General features: G+C 45.4%; 1 protein-coding gene across 3 annotated transcripts in view; it reads right to left on the bottom strand.

Annotated features, from left to right (window-relative positions):
- The window catches only part of NTRK3 (neurotrophic receptor tyrosine kinase 3), a 216,634-nt gene that overhangs the window by 64,697 nt on the left and 130,808 nt on the right, over positions 1-21,129 (bottom strand). Inside the window, exon 13 of one of the 3 annotated variants that reach the window (XM_038146718.1) lies at positions 12,323-15,072. The exons of the other annotated variants lie outside the window; for them this stretch is intronic. Coding sequence (XP_038002646.1) covers positions 14,954-15,072 — 119 coding nt within the window. The 3' untranslated portion in view covers positions 12,323-14,953. Of the gene's footprint in view, positions 1-12,322; positions 15,073-21,129 lie in introns of those variants that run through there. 3 annotated transcript variants of the gene reach the window in all.

The following is a 21,129-nucleotide window of genomic DNA, read 5'->3' as shown; positions in this document are numbered from 1 at the left end:
GTGAACCAGAAATAGGTCTCCTTGGGTTGGACTTTGAAAATCCCTCATCACCAGGAGGTCAGCACTGTTTAAGGAACCACATGCTCTTGTTAGAGCATCCTTCCCTGATGGCACTGCATCACTGTGTCCCTTATTGTGGTTATAAAGGAGAATCCATCCTGGGTTATTGTCTCTGACACCCCCAGCGTGGGGAGAACACAGGGTGATAAAACAATATATATTTGTCCATTTTTTCTGTCTGTCATCCTTCAGCAATGTCTCACACGATTATGAGCCAGATGGTTGGGGTGAATTCTCACAAAATCCTGCACAAATTTCAATGAGTGCAAGAGGGGAAAAAAAAAGAATCCTAGAGTTTTCTCCTGTGGCCAAACATCAGTGTCTGCACCAGAGGAAATATACCCAGTTAATTCTTCTTAAAGGCCCTGGTGAGACTCAAGAAAACATTCTGCAGTGCTGGTAGCCTCAGAAGACATGATTAACTGCAGATGGTGAAAAGGTGCATGTTCAGCTTTAACTGAACTCTGCTTGAAGACCGGATGATTGTTAAGTTGGTATTCAAGGCCCATGGGGAAGGCAACCTATGAGGAACTTCAGCTACAAAACCAAGATAATATATATATATATTTATATGTATATATACACACATATACTTTTCATATATATCATATATGGCTTAACAGTTTAAATTTAAATGTGTATTATGAAGTTTTACAGCAAGAACATACTGCTAGTGGAAAGGACCAAAATCAGAAAGATTTTTGGGGAAGTTGGGAAAAGTAATACTGTTTTTCAATTACCTTAGGATGCAGAGGTATAAAAAGAACCTCCCAAAGCTGGCAGCAGCAATTTGTAGATGAGTATATGTGGGTGATGCTTCAGAGCACTGAGTGGGGTATAATGGTGGAAAGTCTTCAATACCTTGAGCTGTTTCTCCTCACTAGCCTAGGACAGGTCTCATTTCATCCAAAAATACCTTGAACAAAACTATACATGTTGCTTTGCTGAACTGCTTAATTGAAGGTCCAACATCAGATATTGGGATGGTAACATAGCAAAAATGAGAGGCCACTAATCCAATCCATCAATCTCCCTACAAATCCTGTTTCCTTATTGCAATCTGAGCTTGAAAAGTGACCCCAAATTCAGCCTGTATTGAAAAGGTCACCTTGAAGTCTTTTCTTTATCAATCGGAGTTTAAATCAAGTCTTTTAACCTTTTTCCAGGGCAGAGATTTTTTTTAAGCAGGTAGTGGGAAAACATACCCAGATCAATATCTGAGTGCATATGAGCACCCAGAGTTCAAAACTTCACTCAGACTTGCATTTACACAGCCAGGCTGCAATTCTCCTGCAAACAGAGCTCACATCAAGTCATCTGAGGTCTCCAAACTAGAAACTGGAATTGTAGAGAGAGAATAAAAAAATAAAAAATAACCAAGGAATGAATAATTACCGAGCTGTTAAAAATCACATCTTCATTTCTGGAAAGAGTTCAACAAACAAAAAAGTCCTACGCTGCCCAGTTTGCTTCATTTATCCTTTCTTAATGGGTAGTGCTGTTTCTCTGTGACATAAATTGCAGTCTCTCTCTCTCTCTCTGCTTCATTTCTCTCTCTAGGGATTCCTCTCTCAAACACATCCCAAATCAGGAGAGGCTCTGGCTCTGTTTGGGACCTTGAGCACAGTCCATGCTGGTGAAAAATCCCTCAGTCCACGATGCTACAGCAGAGAGGCCTCTGATTCCTGCCTTCAGCATTTTCTTCCAGATCATTAGCAGACATCAAGAAAAACACAGGTGACTACAGTGACTTCCAGGACACATCACTTCCTACCTCTTTCCAATTGGAAATACTTTTAGCAACAACTCCTTTCTGTCTCTTGCTCTTAGGGTAGATTTCTAGACAGGTTCTTTGTTTTGTCGATGCATTTGTCAATGCTTCTACCCCTAGTCATTAGTTTCAGATGCCCGGTCCTTGTCACATACTTGTGGAACACCTCAGTGTACTTTATCCGTGGAATTTCCCTCAGATATGGTGGCAGTGAGCTCCTCAGGAAATGCCAATAGATTAGTTAAGTGTGACCTCCCACTCCTTCAAGCCACATTTCTTTGGCCTTCACAGAGCATTGCTTTCCAGGTGTTCTCCCACAACATCCTTTAAAGTTTAAGAAGATTCCCAAGAATTTCCCAGAGCAAACACCAAACTCACTGGTCTGTCTCTTGTCCCCATTATGTCCACCACTTTCCAACTCTCATCCATCTGCCCAATTTTAAACAGGCAAATTAAAATGTCAGCAAAGAGCTTGGCAAGTTGTGTGCATACCCTCAGGATGTGCTCTCCATCTGTAGAGGATGCTCACCTGGTCCCGTGCCCTTGAACAGCTGGTCACTGATATGAACTCTTCATCCTCCATAAAGTTGGATGCAATTTTGGCAGATGAAAAATATTTAATAATCTTTCTCTCCTCTTATCACAGATTCAAGCTGGCTTTTGTTCTGTCATCTGTGTAAGTACTCCATATATCACTCTCAAGATAAACACTTTCTCCTCCACATTCTCTGTACCAGATCCCTGTTTTCCTCAAAAGTCCAAACCCCTCCTTGATGTGAGGCCAGTTTTGTTGTCTCTGAGATGCTTGTGTGCAAAAGGACTTCCCTGCCTGAAATACACCCTCAGCATCTGTATGGCTGCTGTTTTCCACCCCTTTGTTATCTCCTGCATTCTTCTTCCTCCCCTCTCCTTTCATTGTGATACTTCAGCAGTGCTCCATTATGGTTCCAGTCTCTGGCTTAGCCAGCCTGGTGTATGTCAGTCCCATCATCCTGCCTTTTATTATCTTTATTTTTACTAGAGTGAATGTTTAGGGCAGCCTTCCCAACTGTGTCTGAAAGACCTGCATTAAAGCCCAGCCAGCTTTCCTGCACTCATTTTGCATTCCCTGTAAGCCAGCTCTCCAAAAGGCCACTGGTTTTGTGTGGCTGCCCTTTCCGCAGACCCTCCCCAGCACTTCAGCTCCACAGGGAATATAATCACTTCAATTTCAAGTGTATTTATTACAGTTGCTCAATTTCCTTTAATCTGTCATTTCTCCTTCTCCTCCCCCCCAGGACTGCTTTCTTTTCATTGAGCTGTGAGTGCTCTGAGGAGGCTTTTACCTCTGACCCTCGCTGCCTGCTCCAGCCCATCCCTGCACTGGCTCATGCTGCGCTCCTTCTGCACTGATTATTGCTCGTTACCGTGTGCCTTAATGAATGTGCTGCGCCCTTTGCAAATAAATGCATATGTCACAGGCAGCAGCTCCCACTGCTGACCTCTCAGGACTGAGGCAGAGAAGACAACACTTTCAGGCACAAATTGCCTGTATCATCAGCACTGAGAAGGAAAGAGACCGAGAAACTCTCCAAGGCCTGCCTGAGAGAAGGAAACCTTAACAACAGAGTGCCCATGTCTGCCTGAGTCTTGTAAAACAACATATTTCTGGGCAGGGAGAACAATGTTTTTATGTAGGAGATGCATGTCCCTCCAGTGACAAGGCTGTAAAACCACAAGCATCCCTTCAGAGCTGGAGCTGTAACAACCAAAGAAGCCCCAGCTGACATGAAAACCATCAACATGCCTCCCCATATGTAAAGTTGTGTGAGCACACGCACCTCCCGAGGCTTAATTGGTGTATTAATGTATTAAAGCACTGACACAAACAAACAGGGACTGCCTTCATAAGCTACAAAATCCTTGAGTACATTGTAATTAGCTGGGCTTGTTAAACCACTTAATAAGCAATAGATAGCATGTGTCTGATGCCCCTGCGTCTTGGCTCAGAGGGAAAGACAGGCAATTGCTTAAATATGAAATGTGTTCAGTTCTTAGCTGAATCCTAAGAACTATTCCCCTGACATAGGGAACTTCTGCCCAGGGCAGATGCAGCTGAGACCAACACCAGGGTCACTCAATGCATTCCCCACTCCTCCCCTTATGTCCTGTTCCCACCAGACAGCTCAGCCTGTGTCAAGGAAAGGTGGGAAGGGCTGGCACTGGGAAGCAGCAAGTCATCACCAGGATTCCTGCTGTGATCACTCTTTTCCCACTCCCTGAAGAGTCCCAGGAAGGGGGAAAGGTCAGCAGGGACACAGCCAAACCAGGCAAGACAGCTGGAGAGCTACCCAGCATCCCTGAATGCAGCTGGGCCGGCGGTGCTTTAATTTTATCCCAGATCCCAATCTTGCTCCCACAGTGCTAGCACCCATCCCTGTGCCCCTGTGCAGTCCAGCTGGCTATCCAGCTCCAAATTTAACTTTGCCCAGCACATCACCACGCACCACTGCAGCTGTCTGAGAGCGGGCAGAGAAGCTCCCTCAAACACCGCCTCCACCCAAGTCCACCACGGGGATCTGCAGCTCTGCAGCTATTCCTAGATCCCAACTGGATTCTTCTTTTCATCTTTGTTCTGCCTCCTATTCTAGGGCTGAACCCCAGGCCTGGTGCCTTGGAGCTTCTTCCAAATGCTGCATTCATCCATTTTTAAAGGTGACCTTCCAACTTTAAAGGAAGTTAGCAAGCCTCACTGTCTTCATTTGCCCTCTCCTTCTTTTCAACCTGCTCTTTATTATGAATTATAAAGGGGCCTGAAAGGTTTTCTCTATTAAAAAAATAAAAGTTTTAGAAAGAGCACATGTTTCCACATCATCTCTCTCCCAGTTTTTGCAGCAGTCTTGCATGTCGTGGTGTTTGCTTGCTGCAAACTATCAGCTGCCAGCCCTGATGCTCTGATTCAGCCACTTACCTGACCCTGTGGGGTGCCTGTCACCCCACCCCACCCCTGGTCACTCTCTCCCTAATTCTGTCACTGCTGTTGGGCCAAGCAGTGCCCTGAAAGGTTCCGGGTGAAAAACAACTTTTGAGTGAGCAAAGTGGGGTTATTTTTAACTTGGACAATACCAGATACCCAGGCTAGACTGTGGCCTCATAAACTTCTGGGCATGAATGAAATGTAACAAATAAATGAAGCTCTCTTTATTTCACCTTACTGCCAAAAGTGCATTTTACAAGCCCTGGGACTGTATAGCGATGGAAAGGGAAGGTGTCTCCAGCCCTGAGCAATAAGATTACTCTTGCCAATGAATTGGTGACAGTAATTAAAAAGAAAATAGCAGAGCAACATGAGAGTTTCCTACTGCTCTGGTACAACATTTTGCCATTCAATCAGGACAAGCAGAACATGAATTTTTACTGTAATACAACTGATATAGGAAAGAAAACCATGATCTTATAAAGTGAAAGCTCAACTTCCAGCCCTTCTCTTAGATTACAGAATCAAACAGACAACAACAGCAAATAAACCAAACAAGCAGTCCCTCTTCCTCCCTTTCCACTCTTTTGGCTGTGAGTTCTGCTGCTGTCCAGACAGGTTGTGTTGGCCATTTCTTCTTGCCAAGAGGTCAGGACACCACAAATCACTGCCATACTCTGCCATACTCATAAAATCCACACTCTGGATTTAATCATCAGCATTTGCTTCTCTCCAAGAAACCAGAGATGTTTTCTGAGCTAAGGACATCTGCCTGCCAGGCACGAGGCTCACACCCACAAACCCATTTCATGCTGACCACCAAGTGACCACAAGTGAGCAGGAGCCCTTATTCACAGCTGGCTTGTGCCACACTGAGCCTGGAAGTGCTTGGCTCAGTCAGAAAACACCCAGACTCACTTCCCAAGCCATTCAATAATCCCTACATGACACTGTTTGCCAGGCTAAGTGTTAATCCTTAAACCCTGCTTGATCCCATAGCATCCCTAGGACTCTTTCATTCTCCTTCCAAGCCAACATGTCCATGCTTTTCCTGACAGCCCCACTGTGCTCTCACATGTTCACTTGGACATACACTTTAACTCTTCAAAAGCCAACCATCAAGCTGCACGGCAAGGGAGGCAGCTGATTATGTTCTTCCTACAATTATCTACTGAAAGCAGGTGAGTAGTTCAGATTTTTAGGAGAAAAAGAGGGCTTCCCAAAGCAAAGGCAAGATTTCAAGGAGGTACTGCCAGGTCAAGTTTGAGTACAATACATAATGGAAGGCTCCTTGCCTCGCCTCACAGCCTCAGCCTTTCCTTGGCTCTGATGCTCAGTCTTATCTTTGGGCTATGAATGATTCATGGAGCCTTAAAATATATATAATCTATATCTCCTAGAACAAAGAGTCTTTTTTTTCAGGGGGTTTTAAGGGAGCAGGGAGCAGCATGTGTGCTGCCTGCACTTGGGCTTGGATGTCCCTTGGGAAAGGACCTTTGTGGCTCCCTGCTTCTTCCCAAACCCAAGCAGCTGTTCTGAGCTCTGTGAGAGACCCCAGCTCAGTTTCTAGGACACAGGGATGTGCTGCTGAGGGTCTCCAGAGCTGCTGTGTGGAATCACACCCAGGTCAGAGCCAGGCTGTTGTCATCCATCCCTGTCAGTCCCAGTGCATGGACACTGTCAGTGGACTGTGGGGACTTAAATCATTCATACAGAACTGCAGATGGGGAAGCTGCAGCAAAAACTTACCTTCATGTCACAGCCTAATCCCCTCAAGGCTTTACCATCCCGACCTCCAATCCTCTGCCTTGGGCTGTGGATCACATTTAATGAATGTGTTTCTTCCCTTGGAAATCCAACACCACCTTTCCAACATGAATATTTGATTCCTACTACACATACAAACACAAACACACACACACCCCTGCATCATGATCAGCAGGCATCTACTTACTTCTCCAGACAAGGACACCACTTTGGACAGCTCCAAGGATCTTATGCCAAAGGCATTTCCTTTCCCACTGAAGAGATGACCATCCTCTGGTTTCTTGGTCGGGAACCTAAGCATGGGGCTGGGTGAGATCTGGTGAAAGCTCCAAGCAGTGGGGACCTGTTCTTACTCAGAAGGGAGCACAGGGAAACGAGAGGTGGAGAGGTTTCAGAGAGGGAGGGCTGGAGCCCTCAGTGGCTCATGTCCAGCAAGCTGTGGGATGGCTCCCTCCCTGTGCTGGCACACCAGCAGCCCAGCTGGAAGACAGACTGAGCAGCACACTGCTGTGAACTAAGGGCACAGACATGCCCCAAAGGGTTGAACCAGCCCTTCAGGGCATCATCCAAATAGATTCTTGTGCAGACGTTTGATTTCAGTGGCTCTTTCAGATCACAGAGCCAGGTTTCAGTCTGTGCTGTATCTACAGCTGATGATCACCATATTTCCTTGCTTTTGAGTCTTAGAGGTCCTCCTTAGAAGGGACATTGTCAGTCTTTACCTATTTGGGTGTATATGACAATATCTTTTATGCTCAGGAGTCTTCTTTGTTTTCTAAGGATGACTCTGTCTTTTTGGTGAGAGATATTCACCTCCCTTTGTGACACTGCTATTGATATCATTCTGCCCTTTTTTCTTTTTTTGAGGTTCATGCCAGCACCACTGAATCCAGAAAAGGAAACTTGGCAAAACATGAGATGCTTCACACATTACAGCCATGCAGAGAAGCTTAAGGACCTGCAGAGAATGTTACCCAACTCCCAAGAGTCCACTGTGAGGTTAACAAGATTAAACTGAGCTCAGTCTAGTCACAGGATGATAACTTTCATCCAAGATACATGGTCAGGGATTTAGTTACCTTTTTTTGAAGCCATGGCTGTAAGATCTGCTGGGATTGAGTGGTAAGCGTGTCATATGGCTGAAGAAAAGGCATTCTCTCTATGTTGGATGCGCTGCTGACCCCAAGCAGGAGGGTTAAGGCACACCACAGCCTTTTTTTTGGCTGATTACTAATGAAAATGAGAGACTGGCACGATCATCAAGTAGCCACCCTTGCAGTTCTGTGCTCTCAAGTGCTTTTAAGGAGTCAGCGGCTATGCCAAACACCTCCCACAGCTCTGCCATACCTGCTGGCATTCTGGCTACATCCTCCTTCGCCACACCTGACCCGGGTGGCCAAACAGGAGCAGCCGTGGGCGTTAGCCCCAGCCCCCAGCAGCACTTGGCTCTTCTGGTTTTCCACTCCCACACAGTGCCAGACCTGCAGCATTTCCAGCCAGAAGAGCCTCTGCCTTCTCCTGAGCAGTGACTGACAGTTTCCCACTGATACTGTCTAATGCAGTCAGTTATCATTGATGCATTCAGAGCAGATCCATCAAAATAATTCCTAGAGGCTGGAATCCAGCACATTGCAAACAATAGCTCCCTAGAAGGAGAAAAAATGTCACTTACCTGTCTTTAAGGGAGGCCCTTCTCAGTCACCTGCAACGTCTGTGCGTGGTGAGATGTGCTGGCTTTGGGGGACTTGTATCTCTGGAGGTGTTCCAGCAGTGCTGAGCATGTGACTGGAGCTTAAATGTTTAAACTTCCAAACCCTCTGGGACCACCCGATAAACCAACGTGTCCAGGAAGCGCAAAGCAAACCTGCAGCCATCTTCAGAAGCCTACAGGGGGCTGGACCAGGCACTATCAAGGAAGAGGTGACCGTGCACAGCTGCTCCTCTCATCCCCACTTATTGCCTGGCACTGATACAGCAAACCCAAAATGCTCTGTTGATCCAGAACATCTCTAAAATTGCCTTTGCACCAGTGATGCTTGAAATGTGCATTAGCATGATGTCACTGTACATGCCTGACAGTGGCACTAGGGACTGAATCCTGGCAGGACCAGGCCTTAGATACATCAGCTTGCAAGACCAGGAGCTCCCTCTCTCTTGTATCAGATGTTGCAATATACTCCACCACCTCACCAGCCTAGTCCATGGACTGTAAGCATGGACTATAAGCATCCCTCCCTCCCTCCCTCCCTCCCTCTCCCAATTATCTTAATAAACAGCCTGGACACATCTCTGACTCACTTAAGATGATGACCTGGCCAAAATCAGTTTATTCAGACATCCTGGCAGTTTACTGAGTCTAATGCAGCTCCAGTCTGGCTCTCCCTGACTCCTCATGAATGAGCCTGACCTCCAGCAGTGGCTGCTCTGCCACCAGTGGATGGAAACCCACACACAGGTCAGACACAGGCTGCTCCCAGACTTCTGACAGGAGCCAGGAAAGCTACTTGCTCTGAAAACAAGCTCTTTACTGTTCAGAGGCCCAGGCAGTGACAGTTTTTCTTGCCTGCAGAAAGACCTGTCAGGATGGTACTAATCCCAACATATGAAAAAGAAACCTAGGGTTAGGGACAGCCCCAAAAAACAGATGATTGAAGGGTATCTCTGCATGTTACATTTCTGACTACCTGTCTGAAACATTCACTCACCCAACCCAAGAGCAAAACCAACACCTGCCACACAACCTGAATATTTGAAGTAAGATCTTGGAGAAAAAAGGCCAAATACTCTGAAATAATAAACAAATGCTTACAGAAAGTCAACTTCTCTGCAGGAATCAGGCACAGATCACAAATGAGTCACTAACAGCAGAGCAAATCATTTAACCAGCACTTAGAACAAATCCCTCCACTTTGTATAGAACAACCAAAATTTATTCCTGCTGATTAGTCAGCAATTACACTCACGAGTTCAAAATAATACCAAAATTCAAATGTAGCTGTCTTGCAGTTGCACTCTGCTTTACTGCTGGAGAAACTATCGTCTTCTCTTTGCAAAGGAATCCTCCTGCAGTTATTTACTGGTGTGTGGGCTGGGATTTATTCTAGCTCTGTGGCATCAGACCACATGCTGGCACCACCAAGGAGCCTGCCTGTCTTAAGGAAAGTAGTGGGGACAACACTGGAGAAACCACAGAAGATAAAGCAAAATGCAGCACAACAGCAGAACATACATCATTGCTTCACCAGGTAAAGCACCTTTTCCAGCTGAGAGTGGGCAGGTCTCCCATCAAACTACACCCACACCTTCAAAGCAGCTGTATGTACTTCCCCACAGTTTGTTACATTTTCTTCCAACTGCTCAGGCTCTGCAGGCACTGGTAAATGCATGGTTAATATGGACTCTTTGACTCATTGCACAAACAGCACCAGAAGTGCTTCCAAACGTTAAGGAAAAGAAATGAAATCACTCAGCATTGATTTCTTGTGTGCTCTCTTGCTGCTGCTCCTCCAAACCTGTGGTTTTTAGCTTTACTACTGTGTCTAGGGCTCTTTATCCTCTGCTAATGCCAGGCTTAACCCTGAGGATCTGCAGCTTGTTCTGGGTACAAATCAGAGCAGAGCATTTGCTGAATCAGCAGAAGCAACTTCATCTGAATCCCTACAGCTCCCAGGAATTCCCTGGACAGCAGGACATAGACACAGGGAAAGGACAAAGGCCTGATGGTAGAAAGAAACACCAAACCACCACCTTCAAAACAAGATCAAGCCTCTTGTGAGAGAAGGCATGACTCCTCAAAAGCATATCTAAATAGACAAAAGAACAGCAAAGAACATCAGGACTCGGTGCAATGTGGATAAGCAGCTGCAGAAACTCAATGTACCCCAATCATGACCTACAGCATCCCACACACCCTGCAGCAAGTCTGAGCCCAAGGTCCCACGCAATTATTCCATCCTGGAGAGAGCTACAGTGACAGAAACACACTGTGCCTGTCATGCTACCTGCAGGCAGGAACTAGAAGAAACATCATTCCATCCTTTTAGAGTCAAAGTGCAATGAGCCAAAACTTTGTTTCTCTGCTTATTCACACACAGGCTCCACAATCTACAAGACCTGAGGAGGCAGGGTTGTGGTGTTCAGGAGGAGATGATCATTCCTGCCAGAGGTCCTCTGCCCTCACCCTACCAAGCCAGCATCCCAAGCTCCTTCAGTAATAACTCTTTATGTGAGGAGTCATTTGAAGCCAGAGTGGGGAGAGAGAGCAGCACAGCATTACCAACTCCTGGTCCAGCTGTCACAAAGAGCATGGAACCTTCACATGGGTACATCAGGCAACAGACAACCAAGAAGAAAGAACAAGAAGAAACGAGTGCCCAACCCTTTTGTGATGCCTGTCAGAGCCCATAGTTAAACCAGCTCCTTTTGAACTGAGCACTAAAAGTATTGTGGGAACTCATACGAAAGGAGTCAATTGCCCTGAAACACAAAGCAAAGTGAACCAAAGCTGACCATAGCAGCAGCCTGAGTAATTGGCTAATCAACCACAGTTTGCAATGTTTCTGGGCTGTGAAATCTCATAACAGACCCTGCAGAAGTGGAGAAGAAAAGACAGCTCTTCTAAACCCCATGTTTGTTTCCCACACCTCAGAAAGAAAAAGGAAACGGGGATGGAATCCAATGCAGCTCAGCTGCTCATCCCTTGTGTAAGGTTATGTTAGGAGACAGACATTTGTCTTGGGCACTGCAGACATTCCTGGAAAAGTTAAGGTCTCAGCCATCACCTAATCCTGTGAACCACAGCACCCCATCACTGCTAGAGACACACTCATTAGAAGGGAAGGTCATGCGGAAATTCACCCACAGCATCATTTTGAGACATGTGCTTGAAAGTCATGCCAGGAAGTTACAGGAACAGAAGGATGCTGGAAAACATGTTTTTTATTTGCTCATCAAAACTCTCACCAGGTTTTCTAAGAGGGTTCCAGCACCATCCACCAATATGTGCTCAAACACACCCCTGTCCTCATGCCCACTGTCACCTGCAGGTTGGCACAGCAGCTTTCAGTTACATCAGTGACATCTCCTGTGAACAATTCCAAGACACAACTAAGACATACCCTCATGCCAAGTCCCACACACTGCAGAATGGTTCCTCTCTCCTCCTGGAGCATCCAACCACCTGGACATGAATTTCTAATGAGGAACCTGAGCACAGTGCTCACCTGTAGTCCACTGCCTCTACAGCAAACACACCCTTGAGAGCTTAACATGAGGTTAATTGTTCCTGAGGAGAGGACAACAATCCAACAGCCAACAGCCAATTTTGCTGGTTTTTGTCAATTTGCACAGCCAAACAAGGAGACCCAAAGCAACAGCATATCCTGAAACAAAAGCACTGCAGCCAGAACAATCTTTTGCTGTCAAGCACCCTGAGAGATAAGGCTTCTAATAAAACTTTTTCCACTAACTGTAGAAACTTGTCTTGGCAAATCCTGTCACAATCTCCTGCAGTACCAGCTTGTCCCTGAGAATATGACCGTTTTATGCTACAAAAACCAACAGGTTGTCAACTGAGGCCATTAGCAGCTAAGCTCCCAGGCAAGAAAATATCTTTGTGCCTGATGAGAGTGACAGAAGCAAGAGCTACACCTGAGCAATGTTCCCATCACAACTGTAAATCCCACCCTCCGCACCGACCAAAGAAGAAAACAAACCAAACTCCCCACACGTGGACCATTTCATGAAGAAGTAGACTATAGGACATGTCATTCTGAACATTTATTTATTTTGTCTTCAAAGAAGAGGCCTGGTGCAGCTGTTTCGTTAGAAAATAAAGTGTTTATTAAGAAACTAGACATTGAACACCCCTATAGTCTCTGTGAAAAGGGACCGTCCCATTTCCCATTAGCACAGGATGATAGTTATGGCAAGATAAGAATGCTCAAAGATGGAGGAATCTCATTGACAGAAAATGAGGTAATGATTTACAATAATCAAAAATAAAATAAAATTTTAAAAAGAAACATCCTTAGACTTGCTACTTAAAGCCACCAATCGCAAACAGCCACGACTGGCTTTCGTTTTCAGCAGTGAGGAACCAGAGACTTTAATTGGTGTTAAACAAATTGAGACATCGATCACAGTGGGGAGAACTGCTTTTAATCATGTTGTACGGTCCGGAGGATTTCTTCTAAGCAGAGATGGACCTGAGCTGCAAAATTCAACCCTTCCTCTGCTAGGGTGTTTGGATATAGGCTTCTGGTCCAGGCCCACAGATGCATCTCTACGACTGATACACACAGTTGAGAGCAGAGTCCCCTGAACAGTGCTAGGGAGAGGAGACAGTTCAGACGGACAAGACATCCCCAGGTCAGGTGGGCAACTTCCAGGAGATGGGGAAATTCAGTTCAGACAAGCACCCAGTGATTCACACGCTCGGCGAAGCTCCTCCTCACTCTGTGAATCTGCAGAATTGAGGTGTCCATGGCACACAGCCGCAGGTCCTCTCTGGCAGTGCACCTCTGGCATTTCCAGCTCCGATGCGGGCAGGAAATGTTGTTGGGAGATTTGGTCATGGTTTCTGAAGCCATCCAACCTGATCCAGGTCTCCTCGTGCTAATGCAGATGCCCCCCTAAGGCATGTCCATTAACTTAAAGCAATCTGCCACCATCTCTCCAGTACTCTTCTATTGCACTTTACCTTTTTATGCAAACAAACCAGGAGAAGAAGCGAGAGAATGGAATATTCCCAGCGATATCCCTATGGGACAGCTGATAATAAAACCTCCTGGCAACCTCCAGGGTGGTTCATACAGGTCACCTGTAAAGGCAGGATGAAGCAGAACATCCATTCTGAGGCTTCTGCCCAGTTCTGGTGGAAAGGGACTGTGACTCTTTCCAGTGGCAGTGACCCTTGAGGGCTGGTGATTTAGAGACACCCCTGATGTAATAAGGTCATCTTGGGCCACCAAGAAGGCAAGCAAAGCTGAGTGGCTGGTGAGCAAGCTCCTGGTCCAATATTCCTCTCAAAAGGATCTGGCCACACCTGAAGCTTTTGGAAAATTTTTTGTCCTCTAGAGAAAACTTGCTTTGCTTATAGGTTATCACTGATAAGTGTGAGCAAATCTGTACTTCCTGTTCATGTGACATCCAGAGAGTCCAAGAAAAGCCCTGCAAATTGCCACAAGGGCAGCTGGCTTCTCTTAGGACAGGATGAAAGGGTTTACTTTTCCATCTGAGAGGCTTTGGATGAAGTAAGACAAAAGTGGGATAGGAGAGGGGGAGAGAATACAAATATCGGCCAGAACAGGACCGATACTCCTGTTTTTGCCAGTGAAGAAGGAACAGAATATTTTTTTTTTCCTCTCCTTCAGTCAGCCAGCCTTGAGCTGATTGTTCTGGGTACGCAACTGGGTTACAATCAATCTCTAGTGGGGTGGGAATAGAGGGGAGAGCTAAATGGGGCTGGAAAAGGCCCAGCAATGGGACCTGCGTGCATCTGATATGCTTTTCCACTTTGCTTACTGCTCTAGTCCTGGCAAGGACACAGACCCTCCTCCTGCGCTATGGATTCTCCATCCATGCGGGAAGTGCAGGCAACTCCTCAGATAAAGCTCATCATTTAAGCAGCAGGGAGAGACCAGAGTACGACAACGAGATAGTCAGATCCAACGAGCCGCTCTAACACACACAGACAGACAGACAAACAAAAGAAGCCTCCTAGAATATGTGCACTTCAAAGATAACCACACTCTCTTCCTGTCAGAGAAGTAAGATACTTTTTTTTTTTTTCTTTCCATCCTCATTCCTTCCAACATTATTTTCTGTGCAAGAACTGGGAGCGGGGCTGCCTTTGTTCTTACCAAAAGTCTTCGTTCTGCTTTAGTTTCTTCCAGGCTCCCCGCCTCGGCTCACTCTGGGAGACCTCCCATGGCGGTGCCACGTAAGAGGTGATGGCAGCATTCACTGGGTGTTGCGAAGACACAAGCTTACAAGGAAAACTCCAAGCAGGGAGGACATGACTAAAGATGTCAGTTTGGTTGGCTTGGTTGTTTTTTTTTGTTTGTTTTGTGTTTTATTTTAAAGCAAAAGTACAATTATTTACTGTGTTATTAGGATGACTCCTTTCAATTGGGTTTTAATTCTCTTTATTTGCTCTCATTGCTGCTGTTGTGCCTTGCAGGAATATTTAACACAGCGACCATTGGAGGAAAAGAACAACCCTGTTATCTGGTGACAGAAAACCACAGTTTCAGTTGGCTTTAACGTGTGTACAGGCAGGGCTGTAGAGTCCTATTAGGAGGAGACCTCAATCCATACAGACCACGCTTACTGCTTCCCACCATTTTGAGGGCACAGCCTATAAACTTGACATCAGAACAGGGACTTTTAAGGAGTTTTTAAAAGCCATGACGTCCTTTGCTGAAATAAACACTGACATCCTCAACATAAATGCCTTGGTTAAGAGGTTTGGAATGTCCAGGGAGGCTTATTGGATTCAACATAATTTCTCTGAAACCTAAAGGGGGAAAAAAAACAGAAAAAAGAAAAAAGCAAAATAAAGTAAACGAAAAAACAAAAAAGAGCAAAACTAGAAAAAAAGAGAGAGATATCGACACACATGTGATTATATAAAAAAGAACCAAATGAATAACTAGCAAACGGCTGCCATTAAATTAAAGCCAAAATGTCCTCTCCAGGCAGGGCTACCTCACTCTGTCTTTCCATAAAGAACAGGCAATCATTTCATGTGGAGTGTGCAGGCACAAGTGCTCTGAGGACAAGGGGCATGCAAGAGGTCTGGACAGACAACTGGGAACAACTCTTTTCCAGAGGTTCCCACTAAGTCCAAATTCCTACCTAGTCCATCTTTTCCCTAGGCAGACAGTGAGGAATAGGGAGACTCTTTCCTATGCCTACTTCTCTCTCATGATTTATCTAATCTGGCACAACATTCTTGAAGCTAAAAAGTACCATTTCAAGACTGGGGAGACCTGACTCTCATAACCTCACAGACCTTTTTTCATCCCAGGTGTCCCATCTATACCAACCCCTGCATGCTGGAGGCATCTCCTCCTCACACAACTCCACCTCTCTAAAAAATCTGATTAGGATTTACTAGAAACATTGCCCAGATGAGAAAGAAAAATAAGGGGAGCAGAACTCATAGGCAAGCTCCTTCCTTCAGTCCAACAAAATTACAGGGCAAATATAATGTTTTAAAGGGCTGTATCAAACATCTCCTCAGAATGTATCTGCCTTGGGATGCCCTAGCTAGGGAAATTCACTTGTTTGCCACAACCAAGACATGCATGGCAAGATCTTGGGGATTTCTCTTATCTATACCAAATTCTTATGGGTTTAAAGGGTTTTTCCAATAAATTAGTGGGATGTCTTGTCTACATAATTGATCCAAGTTTTAGAAAATACTCCACACCTCATACAGTCACAGGATCCTGAAAAAAATCAGCTAAGTTAACTCAATTCTGGCATCACTAGGGCAGCATGGAGCAGCTTGGATGCCATTAAGAATTGATCTCAACAGGAAGAGTATTTTCAAACAGGTTAGGAAATTTTCTCACACCAAAACTACACCAGGCAGAAGATTTTTCTTTTCCTTTTTTTTCTGTCTATTTTGTCTTTTATATCAGTTTATATTTCTCCACTGTACTATCTTACTCCATCTGCACATCAAACACATGTTTCCTTTGATGGACCTGGGGATGCAGACAAAAGCTGTTTGTTTGGTTTGGAACTGTTTAACTTGTTTGGGAGAAACTATCAGTTATTCTCAGTGGCCCTTAAGGGCTGATCCACATGGGAGAGTAAGCCAGGCTCAGCTCTGGTTCATGTGTCATAAACAAGATTCATAGGCAAATTCCAAGCGATGAAATATCATTAGTAAACTAAATGAGAGTGAAAAAGAGCCCAGCTCAACTCTCATGGTTTAAAGTGATCCGAGTCACTGGGACACAAATAAACATGGCATCCCTGAACGTCACTATTTATCGTGTTTTGTTTTTCGTAATATAAATATATTTTATGGCCACCAAAGGATAGCTGGGAAAGTCTATCCTCAAGAATACCAAGTATCTCTGAGGAGAACTCCTGTCTGCTTTATTTTCCTTGCATTTCTTAGCTCTGCTAAATTAAGGCAATTTCACTTCTGCCGGGCCACATTCAACAGACCTAAAAACCCACTGGGGACACACAGCCCCAGCAAAGGGACATGTGAAAGAGCAGCAAGACTTAAGGCTGGGGACTCCAAGGGCTTTGCTCTCTGTCATCAGTGCTGTGCTGTGAATCCCAGCTGCAGGGATCTCCAGTGACAGCAGGGTCTTTGCAGCGGGGGTTAACCCACCACTGACATGCAGGGGCTGCCGAGGGACGACGAGGAGAGTGGCAGGAGGACAGCCCACGTTTCTGGAGCTGAAGGGCTGAACACACATCCCCGCTGGCTTGGGAGAGCAATGCAGCACCAGTCCTCTTGGCATCCTCTCCTTCTGATTTATTAAAGTCCCCAAAGAATCTGAAAAACAACATGCTTCTCTCCTGACTGGTTTTCTCTCTCTTCCTCACTGCTGTTTCCCCTATTGTGCTGCTACCTTTAACCCCGTTCTCTTGTATGGAGCAGAAACCAACAAGGCTCTTGCTAGGTTTATGTCTTCGCTGACAGATGTGAGATGGATGATGCTCACGGAGATGTCCAGGGTTAAAATGGGTGAATCTCAACAGGTTCAGAGTTTGGATGCTGCTATGACAAATGTCATCTACCAACACAGCTATTAGCTTCTGAAAAACTGGTTTAGAAATGTCTTTAAAAATGTGGGGGCTTTGCTTCACATTTCTTTTTTTCTTTCTTGTCAAAAGGAAAAAAAAAAAAGGAGAAATAGAAATGGTCAACTTCCTAGAACAGTTAGGGAAATTTTAAAAACAATAACTCTTGTGGAGTTTCACATTTGTCAGTGCTAGCTGGAAAACAGGAGGGAAAATACTATCTTTGACATTGGTTGTAGATTTGTAGGGAAACTCTAGCATGCAAGCCTGAAAATAGTAAGGAGGTAAAAATCCCCACCCTGTAGATTGAAATCAAAAACATCTCCAAAGACCTACAAAATTGGGAAGGATCTGAGATCTAAACTTTGTGCTCCTCCCAGTTCCAGTGATATCGCTTTTTAAATTAAAACATAATACTGTCTCAACTAATAGCCATTGTATGGTAGTGGAATCAATGTATGGAGAGTGTTGGAGAACAGGGAAGGAGGAATGAGCTCAGATTTGCTGTGCAGCTCTAACAGCTTGAGATGGAGGGAGCAGATGGGACATTTCTCTAAGCAGGCTGGATGGATGTGGCAATGAAAGGACAAGAAAATTGAATGCAACCAAACCATGCAATCAGTTTTTGTCCTCAACCCTGGCCATCCACTTAGTCCTCCAGAGCTGTCTCATGTTTCCCAACACCCTGGCTAGTGGGTTTTGGCCACTCTGCCCCATGCCCATACCAATCCAGTCTACGGAGAGTGCCCTGCCAGGAGCACACTTCCTCCACTGAGAGAGCAAAACTAAGCAGAAAAAACAGATATTTTCACCTTGCCTTCCCTGTGTGCCTTCTGGTAAAACTGCTGCTATTCAAATAGAGCATGCTTCTGAAGTCTTGGAGACCTGAGGCTGCTCCACATCACCTGAGAGGAGCAGCAGGGATTGTCACATGGGGAGGCGAGGGAATGACGCAGAAAATGATGCACTACTCCTCACGGCATCCCTATCTGCCACAGCAGGAGTGATGCAGACCAGTTTTGAAACCCAGGGATGGAAACTGCTTCTGAAACAGCAATAAAAATTGCTGTGGGAATGGATGAGAAAAGCAACAGGATGCTATGTAACGCCTGGCAAAAATGGGTTAAACAAAAATAGAAAATTAAGGGCAACAAGCTGGCCAAACATAACTCTGCTATCCACACAGCTCACATTAGGCAAAGGAGCTTTGAGCTCTCTTCTGAGTTACAGCAGAATTTATGATATAAAGGAAAAGCAGTAGGAGACTCCAACAACAGGGTACATTTTATCTGTCTCTCTGCGCAGATATGAAGCATGAATAGCATCAAAGAAAGCATGAAAACCATCAAGCCTGGCCCACATCCTGAGCAAAGGAAATAGCCATCCCTTTAGTCAAAGTCAGCACTACTGGGTCTATATCTGAGGGGTAAGCAACACAACAACCCAGGTTTCCTGTCATGGATGGGTTCATCTGCTGGGCTAGGAAACAAAACTCTCTTTCTTCCCTTCCTCTCACAGCATGTAACAGGGTGAGATGCAGCCCAGCCTAAGGCCTCTCTTGCCACAACAAAGCAGGTCACAGAAGCTCAGCAGAAACACACTGTGAGGCTCTCCCTGATGCTCTCAGCTGCAGATAACCACATCATCTCCTCTACTGTTCAAGGCAAAGTCAAAGAGCCCAGATCCCCTCTCATTTACACCAGCCCAGCAGTGTTGACCACAATGGAGAATCTCAAGCAAATTCAGTCCACAGAGGAATTTCACACTGATACACAGACCTCAAGGAGATCTTCAAGTAGATTATACTTCTTCTTAGACTAGAAAAGCTCTGAGAGCTACAGAAATTCTTATAATCCTTCATTTTCATGTAAACAGGGTCCTTATTCCCCTCCACAGCAGCTCACCTTGTATCTGTTTTCATTTTCCATGGTTAAACCTCTGGCATAAGAGTCTCCCACTTTAATCAAAGAGATCTGACGTCACAGGAAACCTCTTGGGAATGTGCTAGATGGAGCTCTAGCTACAGCTTGTGCCATCTTCTTGTGCTTTTCCACAACCCAAAATCGCAAACAGAAGATCTCAGCACTGCAAGTGTTTTGGAGGGCAAGGAAAGGAGGAGATGGGCTCAGAGCAAGAGAAAAGCAGAAGCAACTGGATCCAGGAGATCCCGTTTCCACATAAATTTCTCTAATGTTTGGCTAGAGCAGAGGAAGGGGTAGGAGAATTCTGCAGGCACTCAATGGCCAAACAGCTTTTCCTTGAGGAAAGGGCAGCTTTCACAGCTTTCCACGGGGTGAACTCTTGAAGGCTTTGTAAGAGTCACTAAACCTTTGGTCGGAGGAATTCCAGTATCCGCTGCGTTTCCACTGTTGCCACCACTAACGTAGGCCACGTCCATGTTAGCCAGGATCACAAGTTTGTTTTCTCTGGAACTCTTTCATGGATGGAGTAGTTCCAAGATACTAAATGATGTAGCCTGATAGCTCAGGAGGCAGAGCTCCAAGATTCCCCACCAATCCCCCCTTAGGAAAAGCCCCAAAGTAGGAAAGCACTTAACAGGGTATAAAATAAAAAATAAGAAGGAAAAAAAATCTATTTAAGACCAAGGGCGACAGAAAAAAAAAAAAAAAGGCTATTTTCAGGTCTGAGATGGCCTGTGATTTGAGCCAAAGCTACCCTCTTATCCAGAAGAACAGCCAGTGCTTTTTCTCCAGCCTGAACGGAGGTGCAGCTATTTAAAGCCACTCAGAGGCCCACTGCATGATGGAAAGCAGCCAGATCAGTTGGGCCTCATCGGTTTTGTTTTTGTTAGATTGAAGCCAGAGTATGTGAAATGACTTGTAAGAGGACCAGGGAAGGGGGAAAGGCTGGGCACCCAGCAGTCTCACCCACGACACAGTCTCTGCCTCATTTAAGTGGCAGTGGGTCACAGAGGAGGTCCCTGAGCAAGGAGAATGGCTCTTTTGTCCCTTGAAATACCCATGGCCATGCAAAGACATGTGGCAAAACTCTCAGGGGTTACAGGTCAGCCATGAGAACACGCTGCAGGAAAGTATTTAAAAATTGGTGGTAGTTGACATCGTGGGCATTGTCCAGCTGTTCCCCTGCCTCTGCCTCCCCTTGTGCTCACACTGACACATCCAGGAGCCTTCTCCTCTACCATTCTCACTGCTGGGAAGAAAAAACCTGTCTCCCTGCCTCCACAAGTCCCCACTTTTCACCACTGTGCACTCTCGCTGCCTCTGCGCTCCACAAAGCCCAAGGGACCTGGAATGAAAGATCCCATCCGAGCAAGTAATGCATAATTTTCATCACTTTGGTTTTCAAATATATTCTTATGTCAATTTTTAATTTTTTTTCAAGTCAGCCCTCAGAGTGCTGCCAATTTAAGCACTGTGCTACAAGAGCTGCTTATTTCCACTTTGCCTGACAGGTATCCATGTCCCTGTGACACTGCCTCTGTTCCCCAGCTGCTTCAGATAGCAATAGTTACCCTAAGCATTTTACAGAGTTGTTGAAACCACTGACTAATGTGCCCAGAAATGAATATCCACTGGGAAAGAATCTGGTTTGTGCTCGTGTTCCTTAATTGCTGATTAATTCCAATTATGGTACAGCTGATCCACCAGTACCACAGATCACCACATCAAAGAGCCAACCAGTAAAGGAAGCCCCTGAGTTAGAACAGCAACAGCTCTGTTTCAGAAGTTCTTTTCAGCTGGAAAGTGCTTCATAAACATTAATTTGTTATGCCTCACTCATTCCCTGGGGAGGAAGGAGCTGTTATATTTAATACACG

Source organism: Motacilla alba, chromosome 10 (genome assembly GCF_015832195.1).
Source record: "Motacilla alba alba isolate MOTALB_02 chromosome 10, Motacilla_alba_V1.0_pri, whole genome shotgun sequence".
In the NCBI taxonomy this organism is placed as follows: Eukaryota; Metazoa; Chordata; class Aves; order Passeriformes; family Motacillidae; genus Motacilla; species Motacilla alba.
The sequence above is the reverse complement of the archived record's forward strand: the minus strand, read 5'-3'. Positions and strand labels throughout refer to the sequence as shown.